The sequence below is a fragment of the Helicoverpa armigera genome, chromosome 1 (assembly GCF_030705265.1).
Source record: "Helicoverpa armigera isolate CAAS_96S chromosome 1, ASM3070526v1, whole genome shotgun sequence".
NCBI classification, from domain to species: domain Eukaryota; kingdom Metazoa; phylum Arthropoda; class Insecta; order Lepidoptera; family Noctuidae; genus Helicoverpa; species Helicoverpa armigera.
Window position 1 is genome coordinate 9640224 of NC_087120.1, and position 16832 is coordinate 9657055.

General features: G+C 38.5%; 1 protein-coding gene across 1 annotated transcript; it reads right to left on the reverse strand.

Moving 5' to 3' along the window:
- Positions 1-1376: 1376 nt before the first annotated feature.
- On the reverse strand, positions 1377-12889 carry LOC126053848 (multidrug resistance protein homolog 49). The gene is made up of 26 exons (XM_064034838.1): positions 12763-12889; positions 11009-11051; positions 10727-10923; positions 10489-10633; positions 8744-8844; positions 8418-8589; positions 7753-7877; positions 7234-7429; positions 6910-7134; positions 6437-6623; positions 5818-5960; positions 5505-5713; positions 5256-5350; positions 4996-5175; positions 4798-4913; positions 4579-4719; positions 4305-4487; positions 3988-4191; positions 3780-3909; positions 3467-3662; positions 3106-3268; positions 2824-3018; positions 2527-2736; positions 2299-2445; positions 2110-2218; positions 1377-2028 (listed from the first exon to the last, which is right to left on the reverse strand). Exons 1-26 carry the CDS (start codon positions 12786-12788, stop codon positions 1940-1942), a joined length of 3927 nt encoding a protein of 1308 aa, XP_063890908.1. The 5' UTR covers positions 12789-12889; the 3' UTR covers positions 1377-1939.
- Between the last annotated feature and the right edge of the window lie 3943 nt (positions 12890-16832).

Genomic DNA, 16832 nt, shown 5'->3' on the forward strand with positions numbered 1-16832 from the left:
CCTTAAAACTATCATCACAGGACTTATCCTAATACGATAGCTAAGAACTTAACACTATTTTAAAAACTACGTTATTTACAACTATTAGGTACCTATATTATACATTATTCTACTTGGTAACATATTATTAAATATTATTATTCTACTTATAGCATAAAATAAACAGTAATTCCTTTGTGAATTCACCCAAACAACATGTAAATACATCAATCTTTTTATGTAGGTCATTAATTGTGCCGATAGCTCTAGTTAGAGGTGCTTTGGCGAGTAGGTTGGTTCTCGCTGTGGGTACCAGTAGTAGAGGCGGGCTTCGCCGCCGCCACACGTAGCGGTCCGGCACACACAGGCTCAAGCGCTGCAGCACTGCCGGGTGACTCTCCAATCCGCGAAGCACCTTCACCAAGTAGGCAACCAGTGCAAATTCTCGTCGGACACGCAGTTGATTATAGCCAACCATGCCCAGGACGAACAGGGTGGGATACATCAGTGGGTAAAATGGATATACCCCATATAGCTTCTTGTACAGATGGCGCGTGAATTTATTCTGAACGCGCTCTAACATAACCGCGTACTTCGCTTCGTGTGGGGCCCATATGACCGCACTATGTTCCAGATGGCTCCTGACTAGCGCATCATATAGGACCCTAACTGCTGCGATGTTGGTGAAGTTATGTGTCTGCCTCAGAATAAACCCTAAGTTTCTGTACGCTTTCTTACATATTCTAGTAAAATAATCAACCTTACAAAAATAAATGAAATCCCACCCAAAACAATAATGTGAAAGACTGCCAAGTTCGATAATATGGAAATGCTTCGCCTATAAAAGAAGTGAGATCTGAATAAGTACCAAGTTCCATAGTTATATATACCTTAGTTCAAAATAGTTACTTTTTAATGATGTTACTTGGCAAGTTTTAATAGAAAATTAAATACTTGATTCATTGCGTTTAGTAGGTTTATAACAAGGTGTGTGAAAACTTGCCAAGTAGCATCATTAAAAAGTAACTTTGAACTAAGGTATATATAACTATGGAACTTGGAACTTATTCAGATCTCACTTCTTTTATAGGCGAAGCATTCCCATATTATCGAACTTGGCAGTCTTTCACATTATTGTTTTGGGTGGGTATATTTAAACTGTATCTGCGCCCAGCAGTGGGACGATAAAAAAAGGCTGTAACGAACGAAAGAATGGCCACTGGCTGACATGGCCAGAGCCGGTTTTGGGTACAAGCACATAATATACACGTAAAGGTACAAAGGATACAAGGGATCATAAAAACAAACATGTCTCTAAAACAGAATTTAATAGCAACTTAATTGAAAAAAAAAACTTATATAAATATATATGTATATACAACTTAAAACTAATACAGTGCATCAAAAAATTGCTCCTCATCGCTGTCACTGACATACGCAACTTGACAAATTACCTAAATACTTAAAATTCCATACAGTTGAGATTTTGGATTTAACGAAGATTTTATCTACAACAATGCATTAATTTCTAGAAAGCATAAAATTGGTGCAAATCGTTTGATTACTTCATTACGTTACTGTGGATGTATTATGTTCCAAGACTAAAGCTAAATAACATGTCGATTGGAGCACTCTTACCTAAATTTTTCCTATCCTATACATAAAATTAAGTATTAAATAATTCCTTTTAAATACAATTTTATAATAAATATTTTTTTTCCTTAAAAACAATCAACGAAAATATCACAAATGGCTAACATATTATTTACAATGGTAAAATGTACGACATTTACAGTGAACAAATATTCATGTGAGAATGATATTGGAGATAACTGGTACAATCATAAGTAATGCTAATTTAATTCAAATCACTATCTTATAAATAAATAATACGTATGTTTTAAAAACAAAATTATTTGAATGAGACTAGTGTGAGATTTGAAGTTCTTACAATACCTAATTAAACCATGTTTTGTCCTTTACACATTTTCCAATAATATCCTCGCTGGCTGATTAGTTCCGAGTGAGAACCACGTTCCACGATTTTCCCTGTAAACAAATATTTTTTGAGATCCTCCATATCATAGATGACGATAATAAATGTAACAGCCATCAGAACTTTGATTGTACCTTTGTCCAGCACACAGATGAGGTCCGCGTCTTTGATGGTGGAGAGTCGATGTGCGATTGTGATACACGTGCGGCCCTTGGCTGCCTTCTCTAGCGCTTCCGAGACCGCCTGAAAGGTAATCAATATGATTGAATGAGGTCAGAATGTTTGGAGAGTTATTTGGTAGAGGGTCGGTAGCAATGTGTTACCCGCTCGCTGTTGGCGTCGAGCGCGGAGGTGGCCTCGTCGAGCAGCAGCAGGCGCGGCGACCTGATGAGTGCGCGCGCGATGCACACGCGCTGCTTCTGCCCGCCCGACAGCTGCGCGCCGCCAGACCCCAGGTTCGTCTCGTAGCCCTGCGCAACGCCACAACTCGCAAGTTTATTCAACCTCTCTTGATCAAAGTGGATCACAAAGCATACAACACAATACATTACCTGAGGCAGGGAGGAGATAAAGGTGTGTATGTTTGCCGCTTTGGCAGCTTCAATGATCTCGTGCATGGAGACGCTTCGGGAGTTGTCTCCGTAGGCGATGTTCTCTGCGAGCGTGCGGTCGAACAGCACGGGCTCCTGTTGCACCACGCCCAGCTGGCGTCGCAGCCGCGGCAGCGTCATGCCGCTGCGGTTGTCCAGACCGTCTAACTCCTGCTCAGGTAAAGAGATAAGTTATTATTCAAAATAATCAAATGTTATATTTAAATCACGACGGATAGTAATTGTTCTTTTACGCACAATTGTTCCTGAGTCAGGGTCATAGAATCTCTGGAGTAGTTGCAGCACGGTGGACTTGCCGCAGCCAGACGGACCCACTAGAGCCACAGTCTTGCCGGCATCCACGTGCAGGTCTATTCCTTTCAGTACCTTCTGGTGTTTTCGTGTTGGATAGCTGAATTCGAGGTTCTTTATAGTAAAGTTACCGCTGGCAACCTGCCAAGTGTGCATAATAAATTAGTAATCGTTTAAACGAAACATAGGTACTCAAGTATTCAGTATTATATAACAAAAAATACTTGCCCAATGATTATTATCATAAACCCCGTCGAGTGTTTTAACCAAAGGTTCTCTGTAGATCAGTCCCAATATTCTTGATGCAGAGGTTTTCGCTGCGCTGAAACTTGGCGCGTATACTAACGTATGACCGAGCATATATGCTCCGTACATTACACATTGAGTCACCCTGTGAAAACAATTTTAATTTAAAAATACGTTCTTCTGCTTTGATTGAAATCATAATAGAAGTTCTAGGTTGGCAAATTGCTCTAAGTCATGTTGGTGGTTCATGGCAACTATGCCATTTTAAAAGATTGTGTGTTGTAATAATATGCTATGCTTTTATGTATTATAAAATATGTTTATTATTGTCACCAGAACTTACAAGAGTACAATTCTGTATTCTAACTCTCCCGTAGAAATAAGAATAGTTCCGTATACAGCGGCACAGCAAAAGGCTATCAGAGGTACGTATAAACCCAAGCCCAGCACCACGCCACGCCACCGCGACTTCTTCGCCACAGCATCACAGGCGAGCGTCAATGAATCGCGAAACTTCTCCAGAAAAAGTGTTTCTATACCTGAAAAGGGATGAATAACCAATTTCGCTTAGGTTAGCTTAGAGGAGGTATTTGTGCATATCGAAAAAATACTCTATGTTTTTTTTTTGCAAAACACAAAGTTGACGGGGAACTCACCTAAGCTCTGTACAGTTTTGATGCTTACGATGGCTTCTGTCGCGACTCCAGTAGCTGACTCCATAGCGTCTCGCTCATCAGATTGAGATTTTTGGGACATCTTACCTTCCAGGTAAATGCTGCCGATCATCTGTAGAATATATTCAACGTTTTAGTTGAACCAAGTGTAACCTAATTAAAACTCAGTCAATATAGTAACGTGACTCACAATTGGTAGAAACGCAGTGGCGACAAGTGTGAGTTTAACGTTAAAAGCTAATCCCATTATAACCCCGATAGCTACGGAACTGACTCCCTGAAGAATGAGACCAATTCTAATGCCGGTCGCGCCTTGTACTTCTGCTGCGTCTCCACTCAATCTCGCACAAATCGCCCCGACTGTGTTACTTTCTTTATCGTAATATCCTATTTCCTGAAAAAATACGAATACATTGTTTTTAATATCTGCCTGTACACTTACTATTAGATATTGTGTGGATCTTTTATAATTATGTAAGCTTGTGCAGCTACAAATCATAGGGTTACCTGTCTCAATAAAGCGTTAAAATACGCCTCTCGAAGCCTGGTAGTCATTTTCAAACCAGCCGAGGTGAAGGTGCTGCTCTGGAGGCACATGGATGTGCCGGCAACCGCTGCTACCAATACGAACAGACCCGCGTATAAATCCCCCAGGTGTAATAACTCGTCACGATCAGTTAGAACGAATATCTGGAAAGCATAAATTGTTTGCTCAGTGTATTACCTACTCAGAACTAGGTATAATAAATTTTTAAATGTTAAGATTTGAAAATTAACTTACACCGCTCGTAAATCCAAACAGAAGAGCAAAGGTTGGAAAGCATGCACCCTGGAGAAACGCTGCGATTGAACCTACAGTAATGTAAATCCACTCCGGTGAATTTAATTTCAATATATCCCATCCTGTGACCGGCATGATCTCCTACAAAACATCAATGTTGTAAAAGGAATTCTCAGATTTACCAAACATTAAGACAATTTACGGAAATGTAAAACTTACTTCAACTTCATCACTTTCTTTTTTTTCTTTGTCTGGATTAAAGATGTAGCCTTGATAACCAAGTGACAAAGCAGATGTAACAGATCCCCGCGGTGTTTGCATCCATTCGTAAGACTCTGTACAAATTGAAAATGTTAAACTAAACGATAAAAGGTAATAAAGAAGAAGGTTTGGGAGATTTGATTGTATCATAATTACCTATGACAGAGGTCTGTTTACTAAGTCGCCGCTTTTGGACATCGCGCTTCTTCACTTCAGGCCGTACCACTGCCATGTTTACTGCAGCTTCTAGCTCATTTTCTAGTAATTCTGGTAATGGTTCTGGTTCTTCCGGCTCACTTTGTTCTTTATTTGTTGTTACCAGGTTATAGTAGAAACCTATATTTGTAAAAATGTTCATGTTAGTACAAGACGAACCTAATTAGACTAGGATTTCTCGGGATTAAAATGTGACTTACCTTTAGATTTCATAAGTTCTTCGTGTGTCCCCTGTTCTACAATGACTCCCTGATCCATGCAAATTATACGATTTGCATTTAATATCGTGGACAATCTGTAATTTAATAGAAAAGATACAAAATAGTAGATATATGATAATTACAGTATATAAGGCGGGTTTACGATCACGATGTATAGTGAGACCATGCCGGCTCGCGCAGCAGCGAGCGCGCGATCGCGATGTATAGTATGTATAAGTATGCTTGTACCTGTGTGAGACCATGATGGTAGTCCTGCCGAGGCTGGCGCGGTCGAGCGCGGCCTGCACCTGGCGCTCGGAGTGCGGGTCGAGCGCGGAGGTGGCCTCGTCTAGCAGCAGCACGGCCGGCTCGCGCAGCAGCGAGCGCGCGATCGCGATCCGCTGCTTCTGTCCGCCTGACAGCGACGCGCCGCGCTCGCCTATCACTGTGTCGTAGCCCTGTTGCAAATTGTTAATTCATAACATCGTACAATTATGTACATCACATTATGTACATCGTATGATAGTACTTTTGTCCTAGAAGCTTCAAAAATTTTACAAACCTTAGGCAATTTCATGATGAAGTCATGCGCGTAAGCCATAGTTGCAACTCTCTGAACTTCTGGCAAAGTTGCCTCCGGACAAGCGATGGCAATGTTTTCGAAAATGGTTCCATGGAACAACACGGGCTCCTGGCCCACAACGCCTAAAAATTACAAAATTTAAGTTAGGTAAGTGTAAATCTTATAAATAAACTAGCTTTTGCCCGCAACTTCGTTCGCGTGGAATAGTGACTACCAGCAGATTTTTGATTTGACCAATAGATGGCGCTATATGTCCGGAATAATTTTTTATTTATTTTTTTTTTGTAATAAAAACTATCCTATGTCCTTTCTCAAGTTTCAAACTATGTCTGTACCAAATTTCACACAAATCGGTTCAGTAGTTTAGGCGTGAAGAAAAGACAGACAGACAGACAGAAAGACAGACAGACAGACAGACAGACAGACAGAGTTACTTTCGCATTTATAATATTAAGTTTGGATTAATGTATGATGATGATGCGTTATTAAGTGCAACTTTATGTTCTGTACTTATCAAATAATCTTCAAAAAATTATATATCCTTGGGGACAAAAATGCTGTAAACTTGTGATATTAATGTGCAATATCAGGCACAAACCTAACGATGACCGGAGCCATCCTATGTTAAGATTTCTTATCTCCCTGCCATCTAGCTTCACGGAGCCAAAGTGGGGATCATACATGCGTTGTAACAGTTGCAAAATGGTGGACTTTCCGCAGCCAGAAGATCCAACCAGAGCAACACATTCACCGGCTTTTATGTGCAGCGAGAAACATTTCAGAACCTGACAAAGATATATCGTATTATGTAACAGACGAACATACGAACATACGAACATACGAACTGTATAAAGTAAAATACTCGTAATTGGGTTAAAACATAGATCTGCCTTTCGGCAATCCAATCAAGATTCACGGTGAAAGCCTCCTAGCTTGGAGATAACGATACCTTCACCCTTCTAGGAAAATATTGTACTTCTAAAGCGGGGAACCTTGAATTAACTGAATTCACAAGTCCCATGCACTCCCCCCTACTATGTAAAATCAGTTTTCAGTTATGTTACAACGTACCTTAACATCAGGTCTTGATGGGTAGTTAAAGTCAACATTTTCGAAAGATATGTTTCCCACGACTCTGCGTGGGGACACTCCCTGCGTGCTCAGGCTGTCTATCTTGGGCTCTCGCTCTATCAGGTGGAATATACTGGCTGCCGCGCCTCTTGCCGCCGCGAATGCCTCCACGTGGGGCACACATAGTGTGATTGATTGAGTCGCCATGTACACGTTGAACAGTATCTAAATATATTTATTCCTTTTAATAATGTTTACAAATTAATCCATGTCAAGTATTTAAAATGTACAATTTGATGGTACGCGACGTTCAAGAATACTTACGCTAAAAACAACACCAACTACATATCTCCGTTCTTCGTCTGGCCTCTCGCGATCGTCCAGCACCAGTCGGATCCCGTAGACGAGACCGATGGAGTTGAGGCAGTAGGTGAGGACCCAGTTGAAGCCATTGCCAATGCCTGTGTACAAGCCTCGCTTGCGTCCGTACTTCTCAGCTGGGTCCAGTAAAGACCTGTACCTGTTGTAACGTTCCAGGTTTTAACACAGATTTATCAGTCTTTGCCATATTTATTGCGAGATCCAATTGCCTTATTTTATATAAACCTAAAATTGTCTCTGCTACCAACCAGCTGTCCCTGGTTGGCAACTTAGAGAATGATAAGCTGAAGAAAATGAGGCTTTTCAGGAGTTGTTTTTGATAGGTTTGGTTGGGTACATTTTTAATTTTAGTGAAATAACATTGAATATTAATGAATTGTTTCGTTTCCTATTCAACGGTAATTTGTTAGGTGACCCTTCGGGCTTATCTTGTAAATTAGTAAACTTTGAGTTTTTGCCTACTTTTTAACTTCTTTTTCCTCTCCGCCGAACGCTGCTACAGTCTTCACTGACTTTAGAATCTCCTCAGCGTGTTTTCCAGCTTGGCTGTAAGATTCCATCTCACGTGCTGACGATTTTGTTTGGTACTAGAACAAAACGATCTCATGTAATTAATTACAATGTAATAACAAATATTAACATAATCCAACATAATCCGTGAAGTGTCTCGTGGCAGATAAAGTAAACAATTGCTATTGCAATTAGAACTTAATGTCGGTAGATAGTGTGCAGATAAGTAAAAACTCCGACGGATATTAAACCTACATTTATGTAGAATTTCAATTCATTTGATATTTTCCAACTGTATACACAGCGGATGTTGACTGTATTGATTTTTAAATACTATGCAAAGGATTTCGACCAAACAATCGTAGTCACGTGCGACTGATAGTACTTATGTAGATTAGATAAAACTGTTCAGGAAACCCATGAGAGCACTAAAGAAGAGTTTATTAATACCTGTCGTAATTAAAATTGTATTATAATAATAAGAATCTCTTTAATATAATTGTTTACAAACTTAAGAAAACAGTTCTTGAATTAAGTATTGTAAGGAATATATTTACATTGAATAATTTGTATGAGCATAAGTATCTGGTAACACACACGAGGTGCAAGCTACTCACATTGGAAAGATAGACGGAGGCGGCGACGGAGAAGGGCATGACAGTAATGCAGGCGAGCGCCAGCTCCCAGCCCAGTGGGATCGCCACCGCGATACAAATGATGGACGTACCCAACAGGTTACCTACCACCGCCAACTTCTCGCTCATTCCCTCCTTAAGCTTCATCAAGTTCCTGCGGAACAATTCTCATATTGGACCCATATTCAATGAACACAAATAGGAACTACCTTAGAAAATATCCTTGAGAATGCTCAAATGCCATAATTATAGAATGTAATTCTGGGGGATAAATAAACTAGAGAAGCGTGTAAAAACTGAATACTCACTCTGACATCTTGGACGCCAAGTTGAACTCGTTATCCGTGTCGAACCAGGACATATCCTGACGAAGCACTGCCTTCAGAAACCGCATTCGTATCGTTGTGATCTTTGGAAATAGTAAAGAAAGGCATGAATAAGATACATAAATTAACTGTAAGCAATGGCTTTTAAAAAATTGAGGACTTCGAAGTTCATCTTTGGGTAATAACCCCAGCGTTATCAACTTCTTAGTCCGTCCTTGAACAACTTACTATGATCATGCTTGTGACTTAAATGTAAACTTTGCTATAAACTAGACCGATATCAAATCAGATTTCTCTTCATTTTCATGTCTTTGCGTCTATTTTTAATTAGGGCCATCATATTATTTCACATCTAAACCTGCATAAATGCCTAATTTTAGCATGTACTATGATGTTTAGTTAAAAGTATTCTTGACAGCCCCGGATCTTCAATTTACTTTAGGCAGGGCAAAAACTGAAAAGTGCCGCCCCGCTTACCTACCTACTTATGTTTATTTTCACCAACGATTGTAACTTTTTTGGTAGGTAAATGACTATAAAAAGTGTTCAAATCATTGTAGGCTCAAACTGTTGGCCAGGTTTAAGTAATGAGAGTCGAGACAGATTAATGTACACAAAAAGTTATTTTTGCTACATTTGACTTATAGAAGGTAAGACAGCGTAGATTAAATGAAATTTTTTGTGCCTACGACACAAAAGTACCTGATTAAGTACATCGTCAAGCAACAAGTAGCCGCGAGCGAAGCGAGCGCGAAATTTTTTGTGCCTACGACATAAAAGTACCTGATTAACTACATTGTCAAGCAACAAGTAGCCTCGAGCGAAGCGAGCGCGAATTTTTTTAGTTATTTGTTTGAAGACTCACAAATTAAACTGGGAATTATCTATACATATAATAAAATGATAGGAAAGTCAAAACTGTACATTGAATATTTTTTTTAAAGAATACTTGGGGGGTGATCCATAATCGATTCTGAACCCAAATATGTAGTTTTTAGAATTTTTGTCTGTATGTCTGTTTGTCTGTATGTTTGTCCCGGAAAAACTCAAAAAGTACTGCATTGATTTAAATCAAATTTTGCATGACTATTACCTGGGGGCCGGTTCAACACATAGGCTATATATTATCACGCTATCACCTACGGGGGATGAGCAATGAACGATTAAATGCACGAGAATGTAGACGAAGTCGCGGGCAACAGCTAGTGTACAAATAAAAAGAAACCGTGATTAGAGCGAGTGTCATTAAAATTTGTGTTCGTTGATTCGGTGCGTCAATAAAAATAATAAACCATCAGAAAAAGAATTTTTTCACTTGGAGGATGTTAAAAGTGAAAAATAATCAAAATGATCAATTAAACAAAGCGAAGGCGACTTTTTTAGAAACTTTGCTTGTCAGTATCATGTCACAATGTGGAACTTCCTTATCAAACGGGTGTAATTTCATCGACATTTTCTGGTGGTGGGGCGCCCCGCGGCGCCCCTGAGACCGAGGCGGCCGGGTTATTCGCACACCCTGCACTATAGGTTAAGACGGCCCTGTTGGTAACTATTATGGTAATCTGTGATGTAGGATTTAAAATCACGCAGCCGCCGGATTTTGCCGCCCCCTGAATTTGCCGCCCGGGGCATGGGCCCCGGCTTGCCCCCCCCTAGATCCGGGGCTGATTCTTGAGGATAGTTTCTCCGTTTGCCGCGCTACCAACTACTGCGTTATAGAGTCATACCTGCCTGAGCGCGCTCCAGCCGATGAGTGCGACGGAGACGGCGCAGCACGCCATCGAGAAGCCCACGGTTATGAACACACCGATCACCAACGCCGTGGCGTCCTCTACCAGAGCCTTCATATTCTCCTCATGACTCGCGTTATTGCTGTAAGGGCAGTAACGATAGCACCTTAAAATATCGATCCGGCATTTTTCAAGACAATCAAGACAGCTTAGTATTCTTGTATTCCGTACTTACAGTATTCTCCCTCCTCCAAATAAAGACAAGAGTGGTAATCTAGAACTAAGCTGATCCTGGAAGCTAGTCCGTTCCACATAAGCCGTGCTCAGTTCTCCAATTTGCAAGAGGTTGTAGGCCATACCCAGCCCGCTGGCCATGCTCACCAGGATGCCCACAACTGTGGCTGTGATCTCCAGGGCTGTCCCATATCGAAACTAAAGAAGAGAAAGAAAATGAAGTCATCATAACAGAAAAACAAAAACTTTATGCATATGTTACAAAAGAAGAAAAGGTACTTACTATTTGAACGAAATGTATTTTTGGTTCAGTGTGTTCTTGTAAACTGAAAAAAAAAAATTACATGATACAATTCATATAGTATTTACATTAAACTACTGAAAGAAGGTATATGTTTGAATGTTATATTATGAACTAGCTTTCGCCCGCGGTTATTAAAAAAAGGTATATGTGAATCCATCCTGTAGTTTTAACGTGAAAATAACAAACACGATATGATAGATTTTTTTGCATTTGTAATAGGAAACAATTTACTGTATATTGCTTCAAATTTATTTATATTGTGTAATTATTTGCAATCGATCCAGAGTCGTAGTTCCAGTATCTTATTTAAAAAAAAACTGGGCTATATTATGATAGTAACACCATTACAAACAGAGATAACAAGATAATTACGATAGACGGAACTTAATTCAATTTAGTCTGAAGATAAAATGACTTTTAATTTTGAGTAGACATCCAACCCAAACGTGACAAGATACGGAATTGGTATCGCAACATTGTCAATAAATAAATGCTTGAACTAACTATCCTCGTCGCACTAATACTGTGCAAGTTAATTTTTGTAAGTGTGTTTTGCACGTTTCTTCCACACACAAACAAACCTATTTAATGGGTGTGATGCACGAAAAATATCGATTTGCCACTTTTTTTACCTAGCGATTTTAAGCAAACTAATATACAAATCGTAGTAATATTAATATGATATTCGTATTCGAGAGCTCGTGGTTAAGTCAAGACCACGCGGGTTGACCGACCATAAGGTTAAGCAACGCTCGGCGCGGTCGGTCCGTGGATAGATGTGGGGGGGAGGAGGAGGCATCCTATCATAAAGATAAACTTAAGGTCCTGGCTGTCATTTGAACATCTTTGACAGTTGTTATGGGCTGTCAAAAGCCAGTAAGTGTGACAACCACCTACCTTACCTAGGAGAATTGGGTTGTCCAGGTAACTCGGTGGAAGAGGTCAGATAGGCAGTCGCTCCTTGTAAAACGCTGGTATCGGGTTAGACTGGAAGTCGACCCCGACATAGTTGAGAAAAGGCTAGGCAGATGATGATGATAATTTTACTCTTAATATGAATTTGTGAATATTTCTAATATCTCACACTCGTAATAAAATTTTGGAGCATTAATTAATATATTTCAAAAGTTAATCATCTAAATAATCTAAAGACAAGTGTGATGTTCGCTGGGTCAGCAAGTAGTTTTATTACATTAGCTTGCGATATGTTGGATCAATAGATTTTATTCGATAAATATGATCAGCAATCGTTTCATAATAAGAAAATTAAGTTTTTGCTTTATGTAGTGTCTGAGTAAGATTAAAAAATCGTTAAACATACTACTTTAAAAAACACATTATTTAAAAATTGGCAATGCATTATAATAGATTTATTGTGGTATATTAATTCGCTTCAAATCAATAATTAATTGTATAGGAACTCACATAATAATTCGTTGTTGATTATTTTAAATTTATTTTTTACTTTTTAATTACGTTAATTTTTGATGTAGGTATGCCTTCAGGAAATTGTCCCGGTATTGTTTTAGCTTTCATAATTACTAATCATTAATTTGTATTAAAGTGCAATAAAATTTAATTAAAATTTACACAATTGCACAATTATCAATGTTTATAAGAAATAACATAAAAAAACTTTAAATAACTTAGAAATCAATAAGTACTTAAACACTAAATAAAACTAAATATAAGCTCGCTCAGCCTTGCAAGATATAAATAATAACAAAACTTACTGTATTTTCTCTTTTTTAAATCCCATTTTGTGTTAGTTTTTTTTCAGTTGAAGAACAGTGCGTGTGTTTTGCGTGTTGAGTAGCGCGTGGATCGCAACAACTAGTCGCACGACTTATCATCGGCATTGTATTTATACATGAAAACCAAACGCTGCCGTTATCTTCGACAATTGCACCGCTGAAAGCACTTCAAATATTTTTTACAGGCACACGATGAGCTTGCATTATCCGAATTCGATGTACAGATTTGGTTCAATCTAGTACTATCACAAAATGATTGATTATACTTTCTAGTATTTGATTTTTATGCTTTCTAGTACCTAGTATTTTTTGGTTTTAATGTCCACCTCTTTTTATAGGAATATTTTTTTATAATCTTGTAAATAAGCGTGTACATGTATTTTGTTGTCAATATAAAAATATTTTATAACGTTCTGGAATCGGTCGAATACGTAACGTAAGCTCCAAGTGAGTGCCCAAAATGAATGTTTAATTCTGAGTTAATCATTCATTTTCATATAATCACTTGCGTCTGGTTACTCTTCCAATCGATGGACGGGTCACCTTTAGATTCTTTGAGACAGGTACCTATGTTAGTTAATGGTCTTGTTGGGGGTCAGATTTTTTATAATGACCTCATACAAATCTGACCGCTCTACTTGCGGTAGATATATAGGTCCTGTGAGTTTACCGTAGTTTTTGATATCGTAGTTTGTGATATGATAGACGAGATGTTTTTGTATTGTTCTTTTTATATATTTATTTACTATACTTATGTCTATGTATCATTATTCGCGTGCATAATTTCCTAAATTTCAAAACATTCATAATATTTTTATAACGTTGTAACCCGACCGAAAAATATAAAAAAATCTTTCTAACCAAAGTATAAAATGCAAGAGCCTGTAAAAATGCAGGACTTTGTGCAAGAAACAAAAATAATTATGGTGAAATGATATCGAGGATATTCATTCATGTTTAGACTTGAATGTAAACTTTGTGAATGATTAATAAACTGACTAATAATAATAATCTACTGAAATACCTGAACTTGTTATCAATAATAAGTTTTTATCAGTTCTAGTGTCGCTCGACTGTACGAAGAAGAATCACTAAGAAGTTTTCTAATCAGCCCAGTGAGTACCTAGTTACTGAGCGAATTCAAGCAACAAAAATCTTTAGCTTTATAATTTAATACAAATTAAAAGTTAATACAAGATTTACATATCTTCACGCCAATTTCTACTAAAGCAACCTTACCAGGAAGAATGTTTATTTTTGTATTTAAGTAAAACACACAATTTTTTCTTAGCGCACTTATTTCATACGTTACACTTGTCTGTCCTCCATGGTAACATGTATTCGTTACAAAGAGGCTGCCAACAGCAGAAGTCAGTCACATTAGCTCTCATGTAGATTCTAGGTTACTGGTGGCAGTGAGCGCTGCCTAAGTTAAGTACAATGGTTTACAAACATAGGCATGTGTTTCCAAAATATTTGCATATTAAGAGCATGTACTATGATAGCAACGTCGTCTGGCGATATCGGCATGAGCCAGTTTAGTTGCGGAGCGGGCGCGTGAATGAATGCGTGTTTATGAACATTTTTGTTGACAGACCGAAATTGCGTTTAATCACTACTGATTGATCAGTGGTACCCTACGGTACAGAGGATGAAACACAAAAAGGATAAAAGGACACACTTTGTGGGAAATTCCATTCAAAGAATGTTGGACCTACAAATAGTGGGTATGGATAACAGGTATAGGCCCTGACGGACGACTATCCTCAATGCGGATCCAGAATTTCAGACGTTATAGTCCAGATTTACTCGAGATGTTTTATTTCACCTTTAGTCAGTCTTTAGTATTCAAGATATATCTACATACAAACTTGAAAAGTTCCATTGGTACTTGGCTGACCTGGAATTGAACCCGCACACTCATACTTGAGAGATTGGCTCTTTACCCACTACTTTCCATACGCCACAAATATATACAGTTGCATGGAGCTTACTTCAAGGGCATCTAGGAGTGTGTTAAATATTTGCATTGCATTGTGAGCATTTCTCAATGAAGTCTGGGAAGCCTTATCAAGTTTAGACTATGAAGTCGTCATAACACGAATATCTAGTTTAAACCTGTTAGAATGATTGAGATATCGGCTTTTTGTAATTTATTACACACTAACAGATAAGCAGATTAGGACGTAACAAACAACTACGTCATATTCCAATATAAACACTTCATAACTTGTGTTGATCTTCGTGGAAACTAATGGTAGTACCAGTTAGAAAGAAAACATTCGCTAAGGGAGTTATAATTCCCTTATCCCTATACCCATAAACTAATGGAAACAACTAATTCTTATACCCAAAAACCCGTCTCGATACTGACCCTACACTAATAATGTCGGGACACCTTGTCACACACGGTCGGTTAGCCCCATGGTAAGTTATTAATTAACTTGTGTTATGGGTGCTAACACAACTGATAAACTACATATAGCTACATATATACATATTTATAAATACATATTGTAACACCCAGACTCTATAGGCTCAATATCGAATTAAGGTTCATTACTGGAACATTTTGATTTTAAACTTTTGCCCGCGTCTTCGTCCGCGTAAACCGAGGATATGGGTTATAAATTAACATGTGTTAATATTAGCTGACGAATAAAGTCGATAACGTCTACTTGTAAAACTCGAATTATCTACATCCACTGAACACATGTTGTTGGTATAACCATAAAGGTCATGGCACACATGAGCACATGATAGCACGGTGCAGCTGTTGTTAGGTATAATCATCGGCAAGTATATTGAGCCCTGACCTTCACCTGCGCAGAAGTGATTTATTGGTTTATTGCTATAAGTGTACAGTGCGCAAAGCGATCCCCACTCTTCCGCCCAGACACATATTTAAACTCCCAGAGCCCAGAGCTCATTATCCGTGCCGATAACTAAGTATAGCTGCAAGATCGCTGTCATGGCAAATGATAAGTTAGTGTCTGGAACTGCGCCGTACCGTGCCGTATGCCGTGTCGTGCACGTGTGCCATGACCTTTACTGTTAAGTAATCTGTGGTAAAACTAAAGTGACTGGCATGAAAACTTCGTGTTGTCATGAACGGCTAATCTCAGTAATCATCTAATTACAGCCGGTTTTAGATGAATCCCTTTAATAATGCATAAATGTAGTAAATAGTATCACGATATCAGAAATGAAGGATTCCTTATTGTCATGCTTTTGTACATAACATTTTACTGTTTTTAAATATCTAATTGCCATACATGCGTGTTCTCGTCTCCTCTGTTGCTTTGCGAATAAGACGGGCAATGTTGGCCGTCGCATAGAATGTCTGGAATAGTCTGGATAGCCCGACCATAGGAAAAAATGTATTCGTAAGAGACTGTGCACCACGTGTTTTATGGATCGGTTAATATTCCTTGTACCCTTTGTTGCTTGCTTGATTTCATTTATTCTGTAGATATTAGCTGTCAACCACGGTCACACCCACACACCTTTAAACTTATTCTAGTCTTTAAGCTTTTTACTGTTTCTGTAGTCGGTATTACTTGTCTCAATACCACATGTCATAACAAGCGAGTCATCAGTTTTTTTCCGAGAGCGCATAGTAATGATTTCCTTGTTTCGATCTATTCTTTTGGGTTATCCTTATATGTATACTGATACAATATATTTGTTTTGGGTATCTTCTTATCTTCTAAGATTTATATGAAGCATTTATTGGCCCTACGACTACTTTCTATCACCGTGCTGATTTAAAAGAAGATACCTTATTTCACTGTAAACCACATGAAAGTTTGCAAACATAACCCTGATCACTGCCATTGCCAAGTATCAAGATAATATTAGCTGCACTGGTGACGTTCTGCTGACGAAATCAATGCTATTTATATCTGTTGCGTAACCCCACGACGAATAGCAGTGATGAATAATTAGGTACTTGCTAGATTTGTGATAAGTCTGGTACAGTCAGGACAGTTATCTACAGGTTTGAACAAGTTTTTGATATCCTTAGATCCCACTGGTGCCTACAGCGG